This window comes from Pipistrellus kuhlii, unplaced genomic scaffold (assembly GCF_014108245.1).
Source record: "Pipistrellus kuhlii isolate mPipKuh1 unplaced genomic scaffold, mPipKuh1.p scaffold_m20_p_3, whole genome shotgun sequence".
NCBI classification, from domain to species: domain Eukaryota; kingdom Metazoa; phylum Chordata; class Mammalia; order Chiroptera; family Vespertilionidae; genus Pipistrellus; species Pipistrellus kuhlii.
In genome coordinates this window covers 55,090,971-55,117,393 of record NW_023425529.1, presented here as the reverse complement: position 1 = coordinate 55,117,393, position 26,423 = coordinate 55,090,971, and the positions used below count along the sequence as shown (strand labels likewise).

General features: G+C 41.9%; 1 protein-coding gene across 5 annotated transcripts in view; it reads right to left on the bottom strand.

Moving 5' to 3' along the window:
• The window catches only part of HMGA2 (high mobility group AT-hook 2), a 142,274-nt gene extending 131,891 nt beyond the window's left edge, over positions 1-10,383 (bottom strand). The window contains exons 1-2 of one of the 5 annotated variants that reach the window (XM_036454831.2): positions 9,340-10,383; positions 6,554-6,640 (exon numbers count right to left, since the gene is read on the bottom strand). In XM_036454831.2, coding sequence (XP_036310724.1) covers positions 6,554-6,640; positions 9,340-9,450 — 198 coding nt within the window. In that variant the 5' untranslated portion in view covers positions 9,451-10,383. The remainder of the gene's footprint in view (positions 1-6,553; positions 6,641-9,339) is intronic. The other 4 variants (XM_045588220.1, XM_036454829.2, XM_045588221.1 and 1 more) reach the window with 4 other exon arrangements.
• Between the last annotated feature and the right edge of the window lie 16,040 nt (positions 10,384-26,423).

The following is a 26,423-nucleotide window of genomic DNA, read 5'->3' as shown; positions in this document are numbered from 1 at the left end:
TGAAGACCAAATGCCTACATCAGAGGATGAAAGGAGCTAACATAGCATATTGTAAAATGAGTGACAACGTTTAGAAGGTATGCAAATGTAATCTGTTCTGCCCTCCACATTTTAAACTGTTACCTTAAGAAAGTACTTCGCAGTTTTGTATGTTCCCATAGTGGTTTCCTGAGCATCATCTTCCCCTTGCTTCACAAATGGGAGGTGAAGCCACCTGCCTACATGTGTAAGTATGACTGAGACCCAATCTGATTTCAAGGCAATCGGGGGTCTGTTACTTTGGGAGATGTTCCCATATGAAGTAAAACAGCCATGGGTGAATTAAAAAAAATAAAGACCTTCTAGGGTGAGAAACAAGTGAGTAGTTAAAAGTACAACATTTCTAAGTTTCCTATAAAGACATGGACAGGAGCTGGAATTGGGAACTTCTGGATCAAATTTAGATAGCTATTAATTTTTTGCTAATCTAAATGCTCTCGTCATAGTTTATATGTATTGTGATAATGCATGAAAGCCAGAACTCTCCCTTCCTTAATCAATGAGTGCATCTGAACAACAACAAAAAAGAGCTATTTAGGGGTAGTAGCACCTTGTTTGGTTTTAATGTACTTGTATGCATGTATATAGGTATAGCTAGATGATTGATAGATCAATGATAGATAGATGATAGATAATAGATAGATGATAGATAGATAGATAGATAGATAGATAGATAGAAGATATGTAGAAAAGTTTAGACTAAGACCTGCAGACTGAAGAGCATATGGAATCAACTATATGAAGTTTAGAAAGACACATTTGTTTTTTTTTCAGTGGTTCCTTTACAAATATAAACAGTGGCATTAAAATCACCTGGACTGATTGGTCAGACTAAGCACTGAGTAACTCTTATTTTACATTTTTTATAATCCAGTCCTATGGGTTTCCAAAATTTAACTGCCAACCATTTTTTGTCTTAAAAAGATACTGCAAGTTTGCAATCACTCCATGTTTTCCAATAGACATTGTCAGTACATTCTATCCTCCACTGGAGTTTGTGCTCATTTTAACCAAGGAAGCCCTAATAGTCAACTCTCATATCATTATTTACACACCTCTATCTTCACCTATGCAAACCCTAAATTAAACCAAGGCCAAAATAACCAGAAAAAATATCTTCGAAGTTTAAGATTCTCTTCTTTATACTGTCCCTCCACCTCCTTTGTAATCAGAAAAATCAGCATCAATGATGCAAGAGTTTATAGGGGTTACCTTCTGAGCAAACTGCCCCTTGCTTTATCCTGGGAAAAAAGAAAATGACTGCACTACTCCTCGATAAATGAATTAGAAGGTGTCATTCAAAACTGTGCAGTATACTCAAGCAATATTGAATACAACAACAGCCTAAAATATAAGTTCTCATTCACCTTCTCCTCCTGTTGGCAGAACAAGAATTCATAACTAAAAAATTCAGAATCTAAAATAGTGAAATTCATTTGTTCCACCATTGTGCCAAGCTATGTGGTCCCAAGGTGACTTTCTGGAAAGTCACTAACAAGACAAGATAGGTTTGAATGACTTAACTGACATACTACTAAAATGCTCTCTAGCATCCATCTATTCTCAAGGAAGAACTGAAATGCAACAGAATACCAATCTGGTATGTTGTACCTCCTTAGCAAAATGATCTACTGAGACTTGGGAGGTAAAGACAAGCCACGGTTGTCTGTAGGTCAGTCAAAGTAATGAGGAGCTATTGATGAAAAAAAAAAAAAAAAAAAAGTTGAGAAGAACGATAGCTTGCAGAGAATGGGAATTATGACTTCCCTGAAATTACACTACTTCATGAAATAATTCAGATGTACTTGACTCTCTCATATTTGTTTCATACTCTATGATGACTCAAAGGCATTGCCAGACAAAATTTACTGATGCAGTAAGGCTTGGTCCTCCCTGGAAAAGTGAAATGAAAAACATGAGTCAATTGTTTAGGCAGGTCAGCCTAAAGTATCATCACAATGGAGACAATAACTGGGCTTTTCGTAATTCTACCTGCCTGGATTCATTTGCATATCAGGGTCAGTGGGAATTACCTCCCCACTAAAACACAAAGGAATCAAACAAAATCATACTAGTAACATAGAAACCATTGGCTGGAATTCTATGATAACTTCCCAAAACATCTTTTCTCCAACTTACCTCTAATGACGCCTTTGGTTACTCTCTTTAATTGAGCCTACTATATTTGGGGGGGGGGGGGGGGGAATCTTGTCCTCACTTAGCATTATGCTCCAATATTTATCTAAAATGACAAGTAAAACTCACAATCTCTCACCCTCGTGTAAATATCTATGATGAGCATTAGTAAGCATTTATCAAAACTAAAGCACACTTCTGGGAATGTGATTAGAAGGAGCACAAATCTGCTTTTATAGTACCCAATTAATATCAGGTAAATAGAAGATATATTAAATCTTAATCTGAACACTTTATTTGAATCATACATACATCCTTTACCCATATATTTTCATTCCTCGCTTTGCTCTCTAGGTCTGGTCAAAATGCAACTCAAGAAAATCTATGACATTATGAAGGGGGCTACCTCACACATGAGATCTTTTTTGTATGCAATTTCCTTCTATTAAAATTTAATTCAATCTGGATGCGGAGAAAAAGGAACTCTCGTGCACTGCTGGTGGGAATGCAGACTGGTACAGCCACTGTGGAGGACAGTATGGAGTTTCCTCAAAAAACTAAAAATGGAACTCCCATTTGGCCCAGTGATCCCTCTTCTAGGAATATATCCCAAGAAAAGAGAAACACCAATCAGAAAGGATCTATGCACCCCTATGTTCATAGCACAATTTACAATAGCTAAGATTTGGAAACAGCCTAAGTGCCCATTAACAGATGAGTGGATTAAAAAACTGTGGTACATCTACAGGATGGAATACTATGCTGCTGTAAAAAGGAACTCCTACCATTTGCAAAAGCATTGATAGACCTGGAGAGCATTATACTAAGCAAAATAAGCCAGTCAAAGAAAGATAAATACCAAATGATTTCACTTATTTGTGGAATATAATGAACAACATGAACTGATGAACAAAAAACAAATCCAGAAACAGAGAAGCACCAATCAGACCGTCAAACCTTAGAGGGAAGGTAGGGGAAGGTGGGAGTAAGTGGGAGAGATCAATCAAAGGACTTGTATGCATGCATATAAGCCTAACCGATGGACAAAGATACCAGGGGGGTGAGGTCATGAGCGTGGGGGGGGGGGGGAAGTGGTGGTAAGGACACATATGTAATACCCTAATCAATAAAGAAAAAAAATGTAATTCAATCTAAAAATTTCCCCCCTACAAATACATAAATGAGAATTGGCTTGAGACTTGATGAATTTGACCTATATTGTTAAACACTAGAGAATTAATGACAACCCCTCTAGTATTCTCTCATAATTAAAATAATTAAAGAGCCACAAAAACCCTAAACCAAACATTAGGAGAGGATTTCTTTCTTTTCCCCAAACGTGGGTAATGTGAAAATAGAAAATATTTCCGTCCAGCACAAATGAGAGGAAAACAAAACAAAACAAAAAGGAAATTCAGAGGCAACTGGTTACAGGTATATCTCAAACTAAAACATAAATAAAAGGGTAAAATACACACACACACACACACACACACACACACACACAAATCAAGTATTCAGGAAAACATTAGCTCCCAGTTTCTTTTAAGATAACAATACGAAACTAGTTCAGGGACAAATTTTGAGAACTCAGATTGGAATTCTAAGGACTAGAATTGCTACATAATGGTCATCTATGGGAATTTGTCATAATGGAATAGAAGCAAATGTAAGAATTATCTTCTCTCCCAAAAATTCCAAGCATAACACATAGTATTTTTAGAAATGTTTGTTTTATATTAACCAGATCAACTTTATATTGACTATGGCCTGCAATTAAAGTGATAGCTAATTTAGCAGTCAAGCACTTGGTCTTGCCAGGCTCTGCATGCATTGTCAAGTTTCACACTGCTAATTTTCCCAGGAGCAGTTTTGTTTTCAAATGCCCCAAGGCCAATTACTGAGCCCAAACATAAACTTTGTAAGTAAAGGAACTCCAAGCAGCAAGAAAGTTTAAGCACACATCATGGGATTCTAATGCTCACTGTAGCTTCTCTAGTTTTAGAATCTATTCTCTTATATACTTACCAGTTTTTGTTACACTGTTTTCATTTAGATGAGTCACAGTGTTCAGGAGAATAACCAATTTATTAATCATAGAAGATTGCTCATATCTACTCTGGTCAGTCTAGCAGGATATGTTTATCTTACACATTATGAACAATATAACTATTTCTTAAAAAAGAGTCCTTTTCAAAATACTTACAAACTTGTGTTTTGTGAGAATACAATATGTTTGATAATTATGTTTATATTGGGTAGCAGCAAACTTGATAAATACTGACTTCAAAGTGAAAATACCTTAAGTTTACACATGCCATGAACAATTCATCAATGTCATTCACTGTTTTGCAAAGTATTATCTTCTCCAAATGAAGCATAATTAATAAAACTGAAGAAATATAACAGTCATGTTATTGGCAAATATATTTATTCACTTTTATTAGAAGGGGGACTTTAACCATTGTGTGAAATAATTTTGTCTGGAAGAATAAGAGATTTCAGGGAAGCATTTCTTTGGGGAAAAAGAAAGTCCACTTTTGTTTTGGCAGTTGTAATATGTATGCATACAGAACTAACAGAGAGATGAGTGGTCTAATTTGGGTCATTGTAAATGCCCATCATAAAAGTAATTTTAAAAAAAACCTTCCTTACTTTGGAAGAGATCAACATTTTTGTTATATGGTTTTAGGTGGTAAATTAGGCATAAGTCTCAGCTCTCCTTGTCAATGAAGATTTTGTTAGTCAATGTTAAACTGTTAAAAATGAATGGTGATAGAAGCATCTCTTTACATTGGAAAACATGTAATACAATGAAATCCGAAAGGTAATTCCTTTTCCTTCTTTTGTATTATATTTTAAATAATTTAAGATGAGATTAACAGGCTTCTTTCTGGGAGATGTTATTACGATGCATCTTTTAGAGCAAGTACATCATAGTCTAAATGTACATTAGCTATCTACCAAGCTATCCCTTTGTCATCTCATTTAAGTGAAATCAAGTTAGGTAAATCCCACACTATGCTACATAAAAACAAACAAACAAAACAAAACAAAACACCTGTTAAATGAGCCTTATTTTAGTTAATTTAATAAATCAATAAAATTGTGACTGAAAGTATTTAGGTCAGGAATATAAGATTATGTATTGTCACTTTTAAATGAGTAGGTAGTTTAGAGCTACTTGAAAGTTTATTATTTAAATGTGAGTCACCCATCTTCATTCTGAGGTGTTAGATTTAAATATATTAAAAACCTGCTCCTTCAACTCTGTTTAAGACTATTAAAATAAAACAGACAAAAACATAATAGCTATACCCTAAATAACTTTATATGTATCACTGGTTGCTATGACAGTTTATAATATGAAAACCATCACATATATGATGGTAAGTGCCCATAATCAGAGAAAAACCACATAAAACATTAACCCCCAAAAGATGACCATAGAGTCCTTTCTAACAAATACACTCAAATGTACTCCTGAATTTTGAATCTTTGTTTTTAACTAGTATACAAACCTAAAGATAAAATACAGAATTTTTTTTTCAGATTTATTTATAAGGCTAAAACATGTAAATTGTATAGTCACCCTCTATATATGAATTGATACTGAGATTCTTTCTCTTTTCTAGCTCAAATAAAAGCAACATAAGTTATTTTACACTACAATTCAATGTTTATAAAGGATAACACTGGAAATTATACTTGACTGGATTCTATCCTGCCCAAAAAAATACAGTGAGTCAAAGATTTGTTTAGAAAATTTGTCATTGTTCCATTGAGTGCATTTCTATATCACCTGATGGAAAGGCTTTTTGAGAGATTATAATATATTGCAAGCTTATTGTAAGCAAGCAATATACTTTATCATCAAATTTAAAGCTGTAAAAGTCCTATTTTTTCCAGTATTTGATAATTGGATTTACTTCTAATTACCATCTATTTGATAAAGTGCTTAATTTTAATAGTGGAATTTGGTTTTACAGTAGTCTTTTAAATAAGCACAAAGTAAATTAATCTTTATTACTTTTCAAGAAAATTACAAAATCTATTGTGTTGAGTTGTATTTAACTATCTCATAAATGGCCCAAACCTTAAATGTGTCATTCGCCACTCCCTCCCCCTCCCCACCTTCCCAACCCCATTTTAAGTTTCATCTTATTTGGTGGTTGTTTAAACACAACACGGAAGCCTCTTTATGAACTTTTTATGCTAAGCACTTGCTTGGAAATCTTATTCCTTTCCAGGGTTGGAAATGCGTCTTGGGCTGACCAGTGAAGACCAATCCTTGAGTGTGGATGTAGGATGGGAAAATTGCAGGGAGGTTCCTGTGGGAGTTGGGAAAGCTGGGAGGACCTGACTTGAGAAATCTCACCTTTTGAGCGGCTTTGGAGGGACTCTTGTTTTTGCTGCCTTTGGGTCTTCCCCTCGGTCTCTTAGGAGAGGGCTCGCCAGTTGGCTCCTAATTGTGGAGAAGAAAAAAATAAATAAAATAAAAATAAAAATGTTGTTGTGGCAAGGAGGTCTGCAAGAAATTGACCCTGACCCCATAGTTACATTTTCTGCATGTGCTGCTCCACTGAACTGTTGGAACACATTCAGTTAAAGCTTAAATAGTAGGGATGATGCAGAGTTTTCAGAAAGGGGCAATGAGGACCCTTTTAAATCCAAGGGTTCAAAGAGGAAACATATTTTACATATGAAACCTAGATTCCATTTCAACCCTACCAAGGTAACAAAGGATGACAAGTTTGCATGTTCTAGAAGGAAAGGCATACATTAAGGTGAAAAGGTTGCATGGTTATGCATCTGGCAATTCATCCATAAGCATTTTACACAAATACTACTGGCCATAAGCATTTTACACAAATACTATGATGCTAGCTTCCTTTTTCTGTTAGAAATCAAAATTTCTAACAGAAAAAGGAAGCTAACATCATAAATATTTCAACAATCTTCCCTACTGAAAGATGGTTTTTAATCATCTCTACATATCTGCATTGTAGTCAACACATTGAGTGAAATATTGGAGCAATTATCCAAGTTCTTCAACTCAAAACAACTCCATTCCCCTTAAAATTTCCAAATAATTATGTTAAATCTGTTGTGGGAGGTTTTGCTTGAATTATCTAGATAATTGCTTCAATTCTCCACTTCCTTTTAGAGATTCAGGCATGGTCTCTAGTCTAAATTTAAATATCTTTTGATAAAAATGAAGAAACTCCCCAAAACTTTCTTTTGAGAAAACTGCTATGGGGGTGAACTGGAGAAAAATAAGGGGGTGGGGAGTCTTAAGGAGGAATGGAAGTGTCTGGGAAGGAGAAATTGAAACTATCAATAGGTTTTAGCAAAAACTTTAAATGGCTTCTATGCCAAGTTAGTAAATACTCAAGTGGTTAAGAGAATGTGATGATTAATATTCCAGTTCCTAAATATTTACCTAGTGCATCATCAAATTACACTTCATTCAGATTCGATGATTAAACGAGACTAATTAACTTAAAACTCCTCGTGAAAGTCTTCAATGAAAATTCGCGTCCTACTGAGAGAATCTGGGGAAGGTTACTGAAAGCTTCCGTGGGACCACTAGCGCCAGTGGGCACATCCGGAGCACACACATCGGAGACCCATTTCCCTTTCTTTGTGAACTCTGCCTTAACTCAAAGGTAAAAACCTCCCATCACCTCCAGACCACACAGCAATTTCTTTTCCATTATTTTTTTGGAGGCGGGAGGCAAGGAGAAGAGCTCGAGAGAGCTGGGTGGCGGGTGGGAAACTGGGCGGGAGGGGACCGGCAGGGACTAGCTGGGAGGTGGAAAACGGGGTCCGAGCGCGGTAAGAGGTGTCGCCTGAGGCAGAGCGGGAAAACCCGGGGGCCTCTAGATGGGCTTGTTTCCTTTGATGATTTAAAAAAGGTACAGCCCTCTCCATTTTCCTCAAAAAAACGCGCAGGCCAGCCAACATTGTTCGCTCTCCCCACCGCGCTCTCTCGAGCGGCTTTGCGACTCCGGGATAATTTTCTATAACCAGCCTCTGTGCCATGAAGGAAGCTCTTTGAGTCTAAGGGATGAAGACGTTTTAAAAGCCCGCGGAAGCGAAGTTTAAATGTTCTCCATGGGCATGTCCCGCTCCGGAGCCCTGCCCGCCAAGGCTTGGAAATTGCAGCGTACAAAACCCCCCGCCCTGGGCGCTGCTGCGCGCAAGCCTTGCAAGCGCCGGCTGCACGCTTAATTGGTTGCATCCGCAGACAAAACCCTCCACTCCGCGGGGTCCCGGGCGCCCCTCGATCTTCCCCTCCCAACCCCCCAGCCAATGGCCCTGGAGTCACTAACACATTGAATGTCTGAAGCGCTGAGGAGGCGCGGGATCCAGGGGCAAAAAAGGGAGCCTGGGCGCTTGGCGAGGAAGTGACCCTAGAGCTTCAGGGCACTCTCCCTCCGACATTCACTTTCCTTCGCACCACGGGCCAAACGGGCTCATCCCGTCCCCGGCGGACCCAGCCCCTCCGGGTGCCCCTTCCCGGGGATCCCTCGGCGGCGCCGCCGCGTTCAAAGAGCGCAGAGGGGACCGGGCTGCCCGCGAGTTCTTTGTCGGGAGCGCGCGGGTCTCCGGCCACCAGGCACTCGGGGAAGGCGCCAAGGGGGCGGCTGCGGAGTCCCAGCCCCGGGCCCGCTAGCCGCCCGGGATGGCGGGAGACAGAGCCCTGAACGGCCCCCCAGAACTTGAGCCCCATCCAGAGCATCCTAGCCCCTCGCCCTTCCTTCCCCCGGGGCCATTGCAACGCGGTTAAGGAAAGCGCCCGCGAGCCCCGGAGGGTCGGACCCCGGCCGGCCGCTTCCAGGGACCTGGAGCCACCTCGACCCTCCGGACGGTGCACAATAGCGAAAGTCCGAGGACCCGCTCCCCTTCTCACCCCCCACCGCACCTCCCGCCTGCATCCCGCCTCTCGGCCCGGCTCCCCTCCTCCCCGCCCGGAGGTGCTCAGCCGCGCACGGGACTCCGCAGCCCTCCCCCGGCCGGCTGGCGGGCAGCGCGTGGCACAGCCGGCGCGACCGGAGCGACCAGAGCGACCGGGACGCCCGGGACTCCTGCATCCGAGCGGCTGCACATCGCGGGGGCCCCCGCGGAGGGCGCGGGGCTCCCACCCCCCGGGGTACTGACTTGCTGCTGCTTCCTGGGTCGGCCGCGTCCTCGCTTCTGGGGCGCGGGGGCGGCAGGTTGTCCCTGGGCTGAAGTGGACGGCTGCCCGGCGCCTTCCCCGCGTGCGCTCATCCTGCCTCCGCCGCCGCCGCCGCTGCTGCCGCCGCTGCCGCCGCTGCCCCCGGCCGGCCCGGCACCTTCGGGGAGAGGAGCCGCTGGGGCTGGAGAAGGAGGCGGAGGGAGCGAGAGCCGGCGCGCTGCGAGGGCTGCTGCTTAAGCGGCCGCCGCTGCCACCATCCACACCGGACGTCCAGCGGCTGCCAAGAGAGAGGAGAGGGAGGAGGAGGAGAGAAGGAGGCGCTGCCGGCGGCGGCGGTTGGGTGCCGGAGGTGGAGGTGGAGGTGGAGGTGGTGTTGGTGGAGGTGTTGGTGGCGGTGGTGGAGGTGGCGGTGGTGGTGGCGAGAGGAGGAGGAAGAGGAAAGCGAGGGAAAAGAAAAAGAGGGTTTGGAGTTGGGAAGGCACCCCTTTCGGTTTGGGGATCAGGAGTTGCGATCCCCGGGAGCGCTTCGCCAGGAGCTCGGAGAGGGAAGAGACTTGTAGTGAATGAGGGTGTCCCTTGAAATGTTAGGAGGGGGAGAAAATTCCTCCTCCTCCTCTTCTCCCCCCTGCTCGGCGGAGTTCGCAGAGCAAGAAAAAGAGAGAGAGAGAGAGAGAGAGAGAGAGAGAGAGAGAGAGAGAGAGAGAGAGAGAGAGAGAACGAACAAGTAGCGCCCCGGGCAGTCGGGAAGCCGAGGAGGACGGGGAGCGTCTGCCGGGACGGGAGCGGGTCGGGCGCGGAGCGCGGAGGAGGGTGGGGAGCGGGGGCACCGCGCCTCCTCGGGGGCCGGAGCGGCGGCGGCACCGGGAGCTGGAGGGGGACGGCTGCTCGCTCCTGCGTCCTGCACCGAGTGCGCTCTGCCCCGGCTGGGAGTTTTCTGAGTTCCTGCCCCGGGATTCGAGCGGGATGTGTGTGTGTGTGTGTGTGTGTGTGTGTGTATGCGTGCGCGCGCGCCTGGGGAGGGGGCGGCGGGCCGGGGTGGGGGCAGTGCCCACCTCTAATCGTGGGCGGATGGGGAGGAGGGGGCTGCGCGGGAGGAGCAGTGTAGGGAGGAGGGGGGCCGGGCGGACCGCCGAGCCGAGGCGCCTGGCCGCGGGCCAGCGGCAGCGTTCTCCATACAATTGCCTCGGCGGCGGCGGCGGCGGCGCCCGGGTGCCACCCGGAGCCCCGCTCACGTGCTCCCGCCCGGCGGCGAGGTGAAAGGGACAGGCCGGCGGTCCCGAGCTGGCTCGCCGCGGGCCGCGCCCCTCCCGCCGCCCGGGGTCGCCCCTGGGCGGCTGTCCTAGGAAAGGCGCGGGAATGGAACTGCCCGGGAGCCTTTCAGGGGCTTGGCCTTTACCTGCGCCTCCACCATGCGGAGCCAGCACTCTGCGGGAAGAGTTTAGCTGCGCGCCCCGCGGAGCTCTGGGTCCCCGTGAGTGAGAAGGAACTGAAGGGGAGTAGGAGCTGGCCCCTGGCAGCCCGGCTCTGCTTGGGAATGCCCTCATCACAGATCACAGGACCGTACACACACAGATATGCACGCGGATACCTGCGTGCACGGAGATACATGTGCACACTTGCACAGGCACATACGTGCAATAAGCACACACGTAAACATGTGCGAACTTGCATGTACCCGTGCACGCGGATGTATATCCGCGCATTAGCGGATACATGCACATATGCAAACAATGTGCACACACACGCGCGCGCCGAGCGCGCCAGTCTCTTCATTGAAAATTTTTTCTCCCGGAAAGAAGAGAGGCAACAGGAAGTCTCCCCCCCACCCTACCCTACCCAGCTGGCGCTAAACCCAACGCTAGCAGGGTGGAGGGGTTACCCCGAGAGAGGACCTCCTACGCTGCCTAACATCACAATTGTGCCAACTGCCCAACCCTCTCTCCATTTTACCTCGATTTAACCTTCTCTTTAGGAACTCCCTTTCTGCTAAGTCCTCATTTTATAACTTAGGATGTTTCAGAGTTACGTGAACACTATAATGACCACAGTCCAGCTTACAAAGGTGGAGTACATTTTAAAATGTGCCTCTTTTCATCCTTGAATAACAAAACACACCCCCAAAAACAGGTTTAGATTTTCATACATCAAACCTAAAATTATTTTGGACTAATTCCAAAATAAAAAATAAAAAAAACTTGCACACTCCTCCCCCAATTTTTTTCTTTTCTTTTCTTTCTTTCTTTTTTTTTTTTTTTTTTTTTTTTTTTTTTTTTTTTTAAGTACAGGCCACCGTGGAATAAAAAACGCCTACTTTATAGCCCTAGCAGGGAGTTAGGCACCGCCAGGTTCCGCCAGCCGGCGGAGGAGGTGCGTGTACACGTCTGCTGCGGTGAGGCAGCGCTGATTGGTCCGCGTTGCCATTTTAAATTCATTTCCAGCTGCCCTCTGCAGAGCTGGGACACTTCGCTGCACGTGGAGTGCCCTGCAGAAACCCAGGGTTTCTCCTGGGTCTGGGAACGCTTAGCAGTGATAGGGAGGGAGAGCCCCCATCCCTCCGGATGGAGCCCAGCAGCTGACTGGGGAGGGAGGGTCTTCACAGGAATCAAAGGTTTTCTTTCTGCCAGGGCTTGGCTGAAAGATGGTATCTTCATCAAAGGGTTTGAAATTTTGAGTTCTAACCATTGCAGTGACATTGCCTAACTGCCAAGTTTGCATGCTTTTTTTTCTTTCTTTTTTTTCCCATTGGATCGCTTTCGCATTGGGGGGTGCACGTTTTACATACACAGGCTAACTGGGCTTCTGGGTATGTTTTTGTTTGCTTCCTTTTTGCTGGGACTGTAGACACCATTCCGAGAGCACTGTAAGAGTGATCATTGAAGATTTCAGCCAGCAACTTTTATACTGGATACATTATAGCCTTAGTTTTTTTTCCTTAGTTTGTTTGTTTGATTTAAAAAAAAAAATATTCACAAGGAGGGGATTCCAAGATGCTTGTGTTTACTTATTTACTTTTTTTTTTTTTTTTTTTTTTTTATCCTTGACTAAGAAAAGCACAGAAGAATTGGAGTTGGGAGACTGTCTAGCCACTTGTTTTCAGGCCCCTGTCACTTAGCTATCAGACTGTTTGACCCCTTTTGAATTTGTAACAAGTATTGGAGGGAAACCCCTGGTCAGTTTGGCTCAGTGAATAGAGCATTGGCCTGGGGACTGAAGGGTCCCAGGTTCGATTCCAGACAAGGGCATGTTCCTTGGTTGCAAGCATGTCCCCAGTAGGGGGTGTGAAAGAGGCAGCTGATCGATGTTTCTCTCTATCCCTCTCCCTTCCTCTCTGTAAAAAAAAAAAATCAATAAAATATATATTTTTAAAAAGAATAGAGGGGAAAATATTGTATCCAGTTTTGTCTAAATAGTTTTCTATTTAACTTTTTCGGGTTTCTGTGTATTTTCTCTAAGGAAGATTTTTGAAACTTTAAAAATGCTTTTATATATCTTAAGTTAAATGGTTATATTTTCATTTAAAGAATAGATTTTTTTTCTTACATTTGAGTTTTTGTTTTGCTTTTCCAGTTTAAGTTGCTCAGTTGTTCACTTCCACTTCTTTATCTCAACATATTTCAAGCTAAAGTCTTATTTCTAATTTGAAAATTTTCCAGCTGGGTTTAGTCCGCATAAAACTATATTTTTTTCTTCTTCTGCACTTACTATCAAACTGAACAGTTCACACCTTGGTTGTGTATGTTAAAGATTTCTTATTATCTGCAATACATGATTTAGTGTTTAGATCGGCTCTCCTCATTAGTGGGTGGTAAATGAGCTCAGTAGACTCATAACATCATTTAGAAACAATAAATTGAATGCAATAGGTAATGTCACATGTAAAAGTTCTGTTTTACATATGTGTGTAAAAGTTGTATTCAGATGCTTGTTTTCATCTTTTTACAGTTTGGAAAGTGGGATGAATCTTAGCACTGTGTTATCACTAACTAGACAGTCTCTTTTCCATTTTGGTGGTATATGTAATACTGATGTATTTTATAACCAACAGCACCATAGATCTGAGAATACGTGTATGTCAAGTCTATTTCTTAGTGTGGGTTGTGGTGTGACATGAGTCAAGGACGCTGAATTAGACAGTTGGGAGACCTGGGTTCCTCATGACTTCACTAAACCAGCTCTGCAGCCTTTGGTCAACCATTTATCCTCTCTGAATTTCCAGGCCCCCATCTCTAAAATGCGAGATCAGTATAATTCGAAGGTTCTTCAGTTCTAATAGCCTTTAAGACATGTCTATACTACCTTATTCTCTATTCTCTATATATATTGTCTATATACAAATTGCATGGAAGTTCCATGGAACTAGATAGTATTTCTAATGCCTCTTCTTTGTACTAGTTGTGTGTTGGTAGTGTTCCATTCACAATAGACTTTTCGTCCTTATTAATTGATTGCTATGACAAAGTTACTCTTACTAAGTTACCATTTTACAAATGTTCCACAGGGTGAGAAAAGCATTATATATGTTAAAATATCCTCAAAATTATTTGGACTAAGGAAGATGTATCTGTGATGAAGTGGTTGAAGTTCTCAAACTACACTTTATTACATTATATTTATACATAAATTAAAGAATAATTTGAGAATTCCCTCCGATTAAAATTGATTGAATTAATTTTGGATCGATGTGTTTTTTATGTAATTAAACAGATTTATTATAACCAGAGTTTTGAAAGTGAATTTATAGAGGCCATAGAAAAACTATAACATTTATGGAACAATGCATAGCACATATAAAAATACATGTGTGAATGTATAATATATAAAAACTCAGTATAGTATAAGGTAAATACATATTTCTGAAAAACATTTCCAGTGTTTTAACAGGAACTCACTTGTACTGCTCAAGCTCACAATTTTAAAGGTTGTGTCTTTTAAATGTGATTAGTATTTAATGAGCTGTATGAGAGATCATCTGTAAGAGTTTTCCTACAGTACAGGTATCACCAAGAAAGAATATATGCTGTCAAGTTAACATTTTGGTGGTTGGTAAAGAGAGAGTGTTGTGAACAGGCTTTCTTGTCCCACAGACAGAAGATCACCAAACAAAATGAATTTGTCCACTCACTTATTCAACAAAGAAATATTGAGTTGGTTTTGCAGTAATCTCACCTATTTTTCTCTCAGGACTCAGGAATGTAATTCATTCAGAAATGGAAAGAATCTCTTCTGAAACAGTGAGGTAATCATTTAAAATCTATTTACCTCTTATGTTAAACCTTTAATCTACTCTTACAAATATTTATTCTACTCTATCCAATCCATAGTTCATTCAGCAAATATTTATTGAGTACCCACAATGTGCTAGAATTCACAGAACATTCTTCTGGATGAAAGTCATGGAAGCAGAACCAAAGTGGAATGATTTCATTTCTGTCTTCATCTGTTGACATTATACTGTCAGCCCCAAACAACCTTAGTCTAGATATACTATTAAGCAGCTTTGAAGAGCTGGATGAACATGGGCTTTTAAATCAGATTTGGGGGTAGGAGGGGGGTAGGAAGAATGATAAAATGGCCCCTAAGGTTTCCTGCCCCACTGGTGTACTAAATGTGCATAATTCCTGGAACTATATCATATAATTGGGGGGGGGGGGCATGTCCTTCAGCCCAGCCAGCACCCTCTCCAATCTGGGACCCCTTGAGGGATGTCTGACTGCCCATTTAGGCCCTCAACGGGCAATCAGACATCCCACTCACAATTCAGGACTGCTGGCTCCCAACTGCTTGCCTGCCTGCCTGCCAGCCTGATCACCCCCTAACCACTCCCCTGTCAGCCTGATTGGTACCTAATTGCTCCCCTGCTAGACTGTTTGCCCCTAACTGCCCTCCCCTGCAGGCCTAGTCACCCTTAACTGCCCTCCCCTACAGGCTTGATCGCCCACAACTTCCCTCCCTTGCAGGTCTGATCCCTCCCAACTGCCCTCCCCTACTGGCCTGATCCCTCCCAACTGCCCTCTCTTGCAGACCTGGCCCCTCCCAACTGCCTTCCCCTGCTAGCCATATTGTGGTGGCCATCCTGTGTGTAGGACAAAAGCCTGGTGCATGGATGGGGGCTGGATGGTTAGCCCTGAAGGGCGTCCCAGATCAGGGTGGGGGTTCCCTTGTAGGGGTGTCGAACTCAATCAGAGAAGGGGCCAAAATCTAAAATCCAGCCTAAATCGCGGGCCGAATGGTTTACTGAACAGTCATAAACTGTCATTGTGATGGAAACGCAGCGGAGTGCAGTGATGACAGCGCGGTGCGGGCCACATTGCAAGGCCTGGCGGGACGGATTTGGCCCTCGGGTCTTGTGTTTGACACATGTGCCTTAGGGTGTGGGGCAGCCTGGGCTAGGGGCCTGTGGTAGTTTGCAGGTGGGCCACACCCCCTGTCAACCCAAGTGGAGGCCCTGGTATATGGGATTTATTTATCTTCTATAATTGAAACTTTGTAGCCTTCAGCAGAGCCAAACCTCCTCTTCGCTCTGTGGCTGCAGCTTTTTTTGTTGGGATTTATTTATCTTTTATCATTGAAATTTTGTAGCCTTAAGCGGAGGCCAAGGCAGGCCAGGGCTGTGGAAACTTGGCTTCCTCCATCACCGGGGCAACTCAAGCCTTTCCAGCTCCATGGCTGCTGCCATTTTTGTGGGGATTTATTTATCTTCTATAATTGAAACTTTCTAGCCTTAAGTGGAGGCCAAGGCAGGCCAGGGCAGGCAGAAAGCTTGTCTTCTTCCATTGCCAGGGAAATGCAAGCATCCTGCTCTCTCTGTGGCTGTAGCCATCTTGATTAGGTTAATTTACATACTCACTCCTGATTGGTTGATGGGCTTGGCTTGTGGGTTTAGCAGAGGTACAGTAAATTTGCATATTGCTCTTTTATTAGATAGGATTGATTTTACTCCTGTTGTTAGACTATGTTTCAGTTGACCTTAAGATAAGAAAACTACCCAGGTGAGCTCGACCTAATCATATGTGTACTTTTAAAGCAAAGAGTTTTCTGTAGCTGGTTTTAGGGAAAAGTTAAAGATTTGGAGCTCAAGAGAATTTGATTCATTATTATTGGTGTGAAGATAAAAAGGAGTCATGGCAAAGGATGTGGGCCGGCTATAGGAGCTGAGGGAAGCCCCAGGCAACAGCCATCAAGGTAACAGAGACCTCCTTTTTGGAACCACAGGAACTGAATTCTGCTGACAAAAATAAGCTTGAAAGTGGAATTTTCCCCAGAGCCTCCAGAAGTACACTCAGCTGGGGCAACACCTTGATTTTGGCCTCATGATACCCCCAGCTGAGGACCCAGCCAAACCTATGAGCTAATAAATGAATATTTTAATCACAAACCTATGAGCTAATAAATGAATATTTTAATCGTATTTCAGTCATTAAGTTTGTGGTAATTTTGTTATACACTAATAGAAAGCTGATATAAGAGGGATCTGGTCAATAAAGTTCCCCTCCTTTCTGCATCTGATGGACTACTTCCAAAAACAAATTACGCATGTACTTTTTCTGGAGAAGTCCCAAGTGCTTGCACCACACCTACCTACCAAGCCACTCACTGTGTCTCTTTGGGCTTGTAGTGAAGCAATGACCAGCATGAAAACACATCACCTTGCATTACTTTCCAGCCTTTCCCCTTTCCTTCTCTCCCTTTCTCTTCTCGATCTATCTATAGTCTATCTATCATCTATCTATCTATCTATCTATCTATCACCTATTTATCTGTCAGCTATGATCTGTCTCTATCTATCTCAATACCTTAGAATTCCTTAAGCCACCATGCTGGAACCACACATAGAGAGAAGTCACACATTCAGGTAATTCCGGGTTCCCCAAATCCCTACCTCTAAACCACCTCAAGCTGATGTGAAATGGATCAGAGTGGAGAGACTCTTGCTAAGCGCTGCCCTAATTACAGATTTATGGGTAAAATCAGTCTCTCTCTCTTTCTCTCCTTTTACCTCAGCCAAATTAATAAATGGGTAATTTGCTTTGCTAGAAACCATTCTTACCTGGGATTCACTCTAAATCCTCATTCTCTTTCCACCTCAAATAATCACTAAGTCCTTCCACTTCTGTCTTCTAACTATTTCTTGAATCTATCTGCTCTCCACCTCCACTGTCACTACGTTAGAGCTATCTCAGTTTCTCATTTAGATAACTCCAATGTCTTTCTCCCTAATTTCCTAGCCTTCAGTCTTACATTTTAAAAAATCCATTCTCTACAATGCTTCTAGAATGTCTTTTTAAAATAAGTTATCTTTATTATCCTTTTTTTCTTACCAAAATGTAATATAAAATGCATTGTAACCTGTCCAAAATGGCTTTGATATTTCTCTCTCTCTCTTCCTCTCTCTGTCTCTCTCTCCCCCTCTCTTTTCCCCTACCTCTCTTTTTGTCTCTCTCTCTTCCTCCCTCTTTCTAAGCATGTTTATTTTTGTGTAAAAAATGTCTCATGAATATTTTTTCAGGTCAATGAATATTCTAGTGTTCCATTGTTTCCTATGGTATATATCTAGAAAGCTGATAGATAGATAGGTAGACAGATAGATAGATGATAAAGATATAGATATATAGACATAGACATAGACATAGACATAGACGTAGACATAGACATAGACATAGACATAGATTAGAACACCTGGAATTAAGTAAGCATTTGATAAAAATTTTTATGACATCCTTGTGAAAAGATGAAGAAATATAGCTTGGATGTTATGCATTCCATTCTGCTGACATTAACTTCAAAGGTGGTCTCTTCTATCAGCATCTTGGCATAATTTTCTAATTTTCAGATATCCTAAAGGTAGAAGGGATAGCTCACTCTATTGATGCAAATTAAGATTCAAAAAGATCTTAAGCTATACTGCAATTTAAAAAGATGAGTATGAGGTATGCAATTATTTCATAAGGGGGGTTAGGGGGATCAGCCATACCAGAATAAGGTGGAAAAGGGACTTAAAAATAATTCCTAATATTACACATAAGATTAAGAAGCAGATACAAATATCAAGGCATTGTGTTGTACACTTGAAACTAATACAATGTTATATGTCAACATGCCGAAACCGGTTTGGCTCAATGGATAGAGCATCGGCTTGGGGACTGAAAGGTCCCGGATTCGATTCTGGTCAAGGGCATGTACCTTGGTTGCGGGCATATCCCCAGTAGGGGGTGTGCAAGAGGCAGTTGATTGATGACTCTCTCATTGATGTTTCTAACTCTCTATCTCTCTCCCTTCCTCTCTGTAAAAACAAAACAAAACAAAACAAAACAAATATATATATATATATATATATATATATATATATATATATATATATATATAATCAACAACGTTATATGTCAACAATGCCTCATTTTCTTTTAAATTTAGCTAAAGAAAAAAAATATATATATCTAAGAAGTGATATTGCTAGGTTTACACCTAGTATTCATTCTGCCCTTCTAATTTAGGAAAAGAACACCTACAGTGTTGAGTATGGCAATATGCCCAACCATAAAACTGCATCTCCCAGCCTCCCTTTAATGAAATATAAGCAAGACTTTGAAAAGTACTTCTGGGAAAGTACTACCTCTACTCCATTATATTTGTTTTGCTTCTTTGTAAAACATCAGCTGACTATATTTGTGAGGGTCTGTTTCTGTGCTCTTTGTTCTGTTCCATTGAGCTATCTATTCTTTTGTGAATATCACACGGTTTTGATTACTGTAGCTTTTTATAAGTCTTAAAGTTGCTTAATGTCAGTTCTCTGACTTTGTACTCTTCATTTAATTTTGAGTTGGTTATTCTGGGTCTTTTGCTTCTCCATGTAAACATTAGAACAAGAGTGTTAATATCCACAAAATAAATTGGTGTGATTTTTATAAATATTATGTAAAATCTATAGACCAAGTTAGAAATACTAGCATCTTGACTATATTGAGTCTTCCTAATTCAGGAATATGAAATACCTCTTCATTTACTTACTTCTTTGATATCTTTTATCAGAGTTTTATAGTTTTCTTCATATAGATCTTGTACATATTTTGTTAAATTTATATCTAAGTATTTCATTTTTGGGTGTACTAATATAAATAGTAAAGAGTTTTAATTCAAATTCCACTTCTTCATTGATGGTATATAGGAAAGTGATTAACTTTTATATATTAACCTTGAATCTGCTATCTTACTGTAATCACTTATTAGTTCCAGGAGTGTTTTGGTCAGTTATTTTGGATTCTCTACATAGATAATCATGTCATGTGTAAAGACAAGTTTTGTTTCTTCCCAATATGTATACTTCTTATTTCCTTTTCTTGTCTTATTACATAACAATTACAGTTCAAGTTTCCTTACCCCAGGGTTGATTCTGCAGTGGTTTCAGCTCTGCAATGTTGTGATTCTTTGTACTCACCTGTCTCTCTAATTTTTGAGGCAGCTGTTTGTGCTGTGGTTTCCTTCTCTTTTGCATCCCAGAATAATTCTTTTTTAGGTTTTTCCTTAGAATAGAGTGGCAACGTATAAGCTCCTTATGTGACAGATTAGATATTTGCAGTATCTGTAATGGGCTTTTAAATACCCCCAAATAAAGGTAATAATATCACTCCATTGTGCCCTTGTCAATATACATCAGGAAAATTATCTTCAATTCTAGGCATCATGTTTTAAGAGAGATTTTGACAAATAACATGTGACCAAAGTGGGTATTCCAAACATGTCTTATGAAGACCATTTGACACAAATGGAGATTTTAGCCTAAAGAGAGATTTGTGGCAATATGATCACCATCAGAGTACTGCCATTTCGAGGAAGTTCATTTAGATATATTCTTTATTGATTCAAGTAAGAGAATGATGGGTAGCCAGATTGTAGCCAAATATAAGATAGAACATTACAAAGTTAGGATTGTTTAAAAACATGCTATATAATAAAGAGGTGATATGCAAATTGACTGTCACTCCAACACACAAGATGGCTGCCCCCATGTGGTCATAGATGGCTGCCCCCATATGGACACAAGATGGCCACCACAAGATGTCTGGCATGGGAGAGCAGTTGTGGGCAATCAGGCCAGCAGGGAAGGGCAGTTAGGAGGGACAAGGCCTGCTAGGGAGGGCAGTTGGAGGTGATCAGGCCTACAGGGGAGGACAGTTATGGATGACTGGGCCAGCAGAGGAGGGCAGTTGGGGGAGACCCAGGACTGGAGGGGAGGGCAATTGAGGGGGACCCAGGCCTGCAGGGGAAGGCAATTGGGAGGGACCAAACCTGCAGGAGAGGGCAGTTGGGGGCAAACAGGCCTGCAGGGGAGGGCAGTTGGGGGTGACCAGACAAGCAGGAGAGGGTAGTTATTGGAGAACAGGCTGGCAATGGGGGGCAGTTAGGGCTAACCAGGCCAATAGGGGAGGGCAATTGGGGGTGACCAGGCCTGCAAGGGCGGGGAAGGATAGTTAGGGGTGACCAGACTGTCAAGGGAGGGCAGTTAAGGGCGGGGGGGAGAGACCCAGGCCTGCAGGGGAGGGCCATTGGGGGTGACCAGGCCAGCAGGGGAGGGCAGTTAGGGGTGACCAGGCCAGCAGAGGAGGGAAGTTGGGGCCAAACAGACTGGCAGAGAAGCAGTTAGGCATTGATCAGGCTGGTAGGGGAGTGGTTAGGGGGTGATCAGGCTGGCAAGCAGAAGCAGTTAGGGGCAATCAGGCAACCAGGCAGGTGAGTGATTGGGAGCCAGCTGTCCTGGATTGTGAGAGCGATGTCTGACTGCCTGTTTAGGTGTCATCAGGCCTAAATGCGCAGTTGGACTCCTTCAAGGGGTCCCATATTGGAGAGGGTGCAAGCTGGGCTGAGGAACACACCCTCACCATGCATGAATTTCGTGCACTGGGCCTCTAGCCATATAATAAAAGGCCAAGAGGCATCACGACCAAAACAACCAAACAACTGATCACCGTGAGGGGACCCCTGCAATGATCGGGGACATGGTCAGCCTTCAAAGCACTGGCACCCCAAGCCCAGCATCTATAGGAATTGCTGCAAATTTACTTCTCAGTGGAAGAACCTTTCATTCCCAATATAAATTACCAATTTCATTAAATGAAACTTCATTTTCTAGACTTAGTATAAAGAAGGAACTTGCTAAAACCATTGAAAAGACCCAACTTCTCATTATTAATGAATGCACCAAGGCATCCAGTCATGTTATAAATGCCATAGATTACTAAGAGAAATTATGAATTTGAATGTTGTATTTGGTGAGAAAGTTCTTCTTGGAGGGGATTTTCGACAGTGTCTAAGTATTGTGCCATATGCTATGCAGTCACCCATAGTATAAACAAGTTTAAAGTACTGTAGTGTCTGGGGATGTTTCAGAAAGTTGTCTCTTGAAACAAATATGAGATCAGATGACTTTGCTTAATAGTGAATGGTTACTAAAACTTGGAGATGGTAAACTTAATAGCACTTTTCATTTAGAAATGGATACTATTAAAACCCCCATAAAAGGATTTATAACAGATCTGTTATTAAAGCTACCTTTGAAAATAGTATATCTATAGATAATATTAAAATATATCTAAATGTGCAATTCTTTGTCCTAAAAATGAGCACATTAATAAATTAAATGAAGAAATTTTGGATATACTCAATGGACATTTTCAAACCTATCTGAGTGATGATTCCATCGATTCAAAAGATGATTCCGAAAAGGAAAAATTTCCCATCGAATTTCTTAATAGTATTACTGCTTCAGGAATGCCATGTCATAAATTAAATTGAAAGTAGGTGCAAGTTGGTCCAAAGGTTATGGGTTATTGTTAAGCTGATTAACATTGAAAGTAGGTGCAGTCGCCAAAACCGGTTTGGCTCAATGGATAGAGCGTTGGCTTGGGGACTGAAAGGTCCCGGGTTCGATTCCGGTCAAGGGCATGTACCTTGGTTGCGGGCATATCCCCAGTAGGGGGTGTGCAAGAGGCAGCTGATCGATGACTCTCTCTCATTTATGTTTCTAACTCTCTATCTCTCTCCCTTCCTCTCTGTACAAAATCAATAAAATATATTTAAAAAAAAAAAGAAAAGAAAAGAAAGTAGGTGCAGTCATCATGCTACTGAGAAATCTTAATAGTAAATGGGGTCTTTGTAACGGTACTATATTTATTATCAAATGATTGTGACCTAACATAATCAAAGCTGAAGTATTAATAGGATCTGCCAAAGGAGAGGTTGCTCTGATTCCAAGAATTGATTTATCCCAGTCTGACATTGCCTCCCATTTAAGTTAATTCAAAGACAGTTTCCCATGATGCCAGTATTAGCAATGATAATTAATAAATCACAAGGACAAACTCTAGACAGAGTAGGAATATTCCTACCTAAACCCATTTTTGCATATGGTCAGTTATATGTTGCTTTCTCTTGAGTTCAAAGTCTGTGAGATTGCATGGCCAGCAGAGGAGGGAAGTTGGGGGGCAATAAATTGGCTGGCAGGGGAGGGAAATTTGGGGCAGTCAGGCTGGCAGGGGAGCAGTTAGGCATCAATCAGGCCAGCAGGGACAGGGAAGCGGTTAGGGGGCAATCAGGCTGGCAGGTAGGCAAGCAGTTAGGAGCCAGCAGTCCTGGATTGTGAAAGGAATGTCCAACTGCTGATTTAGGGCTGATCCCACAGGTATGCAGGGATCAAGCCTAAACTGGCAGTAGGACATCCCTTGAAGGGTCCCAGATTGGAGAGGGTGCAGGCTGGACTGAGGAACACCCCCACCCACACATGCACGAATTTAGTGCACTGAGCCTCTAGTCGTATAATTGTGCTATGTAGTGGGTAAATTTCCAGTTAGTGATGTTTCAGCCGAGACTTAGCCATTAAACAGAGGAACATTGTGGGGATGTTTGGAGTGGGAGGTAAGATTAGAGAAATTATTCTCACTCTTTTTAAAGACTGGAACCCTTTCTTCCAGTGAAAGACTACTGAGGACTTCTCAATCTATACCCACTCCTGGAAAGACACTTTAGAACTTCTCAGAATAGAGCCTAAAAAGACCAGATTAGAAGATAACTCTATAACTCTGATTCCAAGTTGGAGATAGCCTCAGTTACAAATGAATATTTGCCCATATGTTAATTTTTTTCTTTGATACGCCAAAAAAGTATTGAAAGAAAACTAGGTTTATCACCTGAAAACTTTTAAATAAAATTCCCTGTCATATATGTATCAGAGGTGAATGATGATTGCATATTTTAAATGCATTATCACCAATGGGAAATTTTATCCTGTGCCATCATTTTCATAATTTTTCTGATAAATCAAAATTTGTGATCAATCAGTAACTAGTATCTACTATAATACAATAAGAAACAGCAATAAGTAGCAAGGAAAGTAATACAAAAAAAAAAAACCACAACAAAAAAAACAAATAGTAGAACAGTCATTTGGTACCAAGCCTTGTTTCAGGTGTTTTTCGCAAGAGAGGCAAAGTTCAGGGAGGAACCCAAAGGAGAGAGAGAAAAACAAAAACAAACCAGACCTGGGTGTGGGTTCATACTTCAAAGAATTTACAGACGGGCCAGAGTTACATGTACATAAGTCACTATAATTTAAAGCAGAGAAAGATAATCACTCTCAAGTATGTGCTGAGTGAGTTCAAGGAGAGAAGAGCTTTCCATGGTGTGGGGATTAGAGAGGCTGCTCGGGAGCAGTGGTGTTTGAGAGGGCCTTGAAGGACAGCTAGACATGGAGGTGGGAGGAAAGGGATTTCAGGCAGAGGGATTATGAGAAAAGTTGCTGAAATGCAAACCTGAAACGCATATACCAAGGAAGGTTTTACTACATCAGTCAGATGCCAGCTGGAAACAATTCACTGCAGATGGTTCTTACGAAGGCACTTGACTGCGAGGACCATGCGTAGATATTGGCCAGAGTCATAGGAACAAACAAGGAATGTTGAGGCACCCAGACACTAACAATACTGGAGAGCCATTAACATTCTAGGGATGAAGGTGTAAGCATGGGGAATTTGTGTTAAAGACTTTAGTGAGAACCCTGGAGGAGGGGTGACTGGTAGGAGCTGAGGTCAGGGAGGTGTGTGACCACTGCCAGAGAAGATGCACCAAAGCAGGAAGTAGGTTGGAAGAAAAGCCCTGACTTCTGTCCTGCTCTGCTTTCTTAAGCCAGTGCATCCCACTGGCCAAACTCAACAAGGCGACAAGCAAGGGATCCTGGGTGACTTAAGCTACCAGCATCAGCCTCCAGGGAGGGCATGGGACAGGGAAGAGAAGGGCAAAGAATCACCATGAGAGGAAAGATTGGAAGTTTACATAAGACTTTGGAGCTTCTTAATTACCGAATTAAAACATTTCTAAATTATTTGATAGTTCACGTAGAGACACTGATCCATTATTAACAACAGGATGATGTCACAAAAATTCCAGAAGTGGTCAAGCCCTGAGAAGCAGAATTCCAGGCTGTTGTCAGTGTTCCTGTTTCTTCTTCCATCTTCTACCCCAGTTCTGAGCACTTGGCTTTCTTCTCTGTGGCTAAAATTTGTCCACTCCATGTCTTATCTCATCTCCATTCTAGACCAAAGTAAGAAGAAGAAAATGACCAAGAAACCAAACTTTTCCAGAAATCCACAGCAGATTTTCACCACAAGGTTAACCTCACATGCAAAAGAAAGAGGCTAGGAAAAAGCACATGGCTACTCTGAATAAAATTAGGTTGTTTTTGTTTTTTAAGAAAGAAGAGGAAAATATTATTGGGTAGAATCTAGTAGCATTTGATTTAAAAAGGAAAAAGCTTGATGGGAGAAAGCACTCTAATATTTTTAGTCTAGTAATTTTATATTTGGGTGCTGTTGTCCAGGTGGAGAAGTTGGGAGGAGGAGTTATTTAAAGAATGAGGAGGATTTCTGACATTTGACACATACTGAATTTAGAGTGATAATGGCTAAGCTGTGATGAAAAATAGGAAAAAAGATAGAACTGGAGAAAAAGGGTTGAGTAATAAAATAGATTGGATTATTGTTTCCAACTCTTTTTCATAGTTAAGAAAATTATACACTCATGCTCTTTGCCACTGTAAACCAAATTCACTTACCAGGTCCATTTAAATTGCCTTAGGCGACATGAATTTTTTGGACAATGATTTGAGAGCAGAAATGACATGTGTCAGTTTTAGGCTAGAATGTTTCTGCTTGAGATTCATTCTACGCTTACTTATGAAAAGAATACTCCCTGGTCCTGGGATAAAGATTCATAAAATAAATCAGGACTAATACCCAACCAAGCCCATAGAGCCAAACTCAATGTGCAAACCCATGAGGAGAAATACATGCTTGTGGTTGAAGCCACTGAAGTTTGAGGTGGTTTTGTGATGCAATGCTATTGTAGAGAAGCCTAATTAATATTGCTGGTCATTCTCAAAGACATAAGAAAATATGGCAACTACCTCACCCCCGTTAAGATGACTATGATCAAAGACAGATAAAGTAGTTTTGGAAAGGGCATGGAGAAACTTGAATGCTCATATACTGCTGGTGGTAATGTAAAATGGGACAGCCTCTTTGGAAAATAGTCTAGCAGTTCCTCAAAATGTTAAAGACAGATTTTCTGTATGACCCTGTAAGATCACTCCTAGATTACTAGAGACATGGTAACATTGGTAACTTATGCATGAATATGGATAGCAGCATTATTCATAATAGCCAAAAAGTGAAAATAATACAAATGTCCATCAATTGGTGAATGGATAAACAAAATGTGGAATATTACTCAGCAATAAAAAGGAATGATATGCTGACACATGCTACAACATGTTTAAATCTTAAAAACATTAGGTGAACTGAAGGAAGACAGACCAAAATAGTCACATATTGTATGATTCCATTTACATAAAACATCCATAATAGGTAAACCTAAAGAGACAAAAACATAGATTTATGGTTTGCAGAGGATGGGGGGAGGGAAGAGGAATGACTACGAATGGGTAAGGGACTTCTTTTTTATGTTCTTAAATTGGTGTGGTGATGGTGTCACAACCCTTTGATATAAGTACCATTGAATTGTG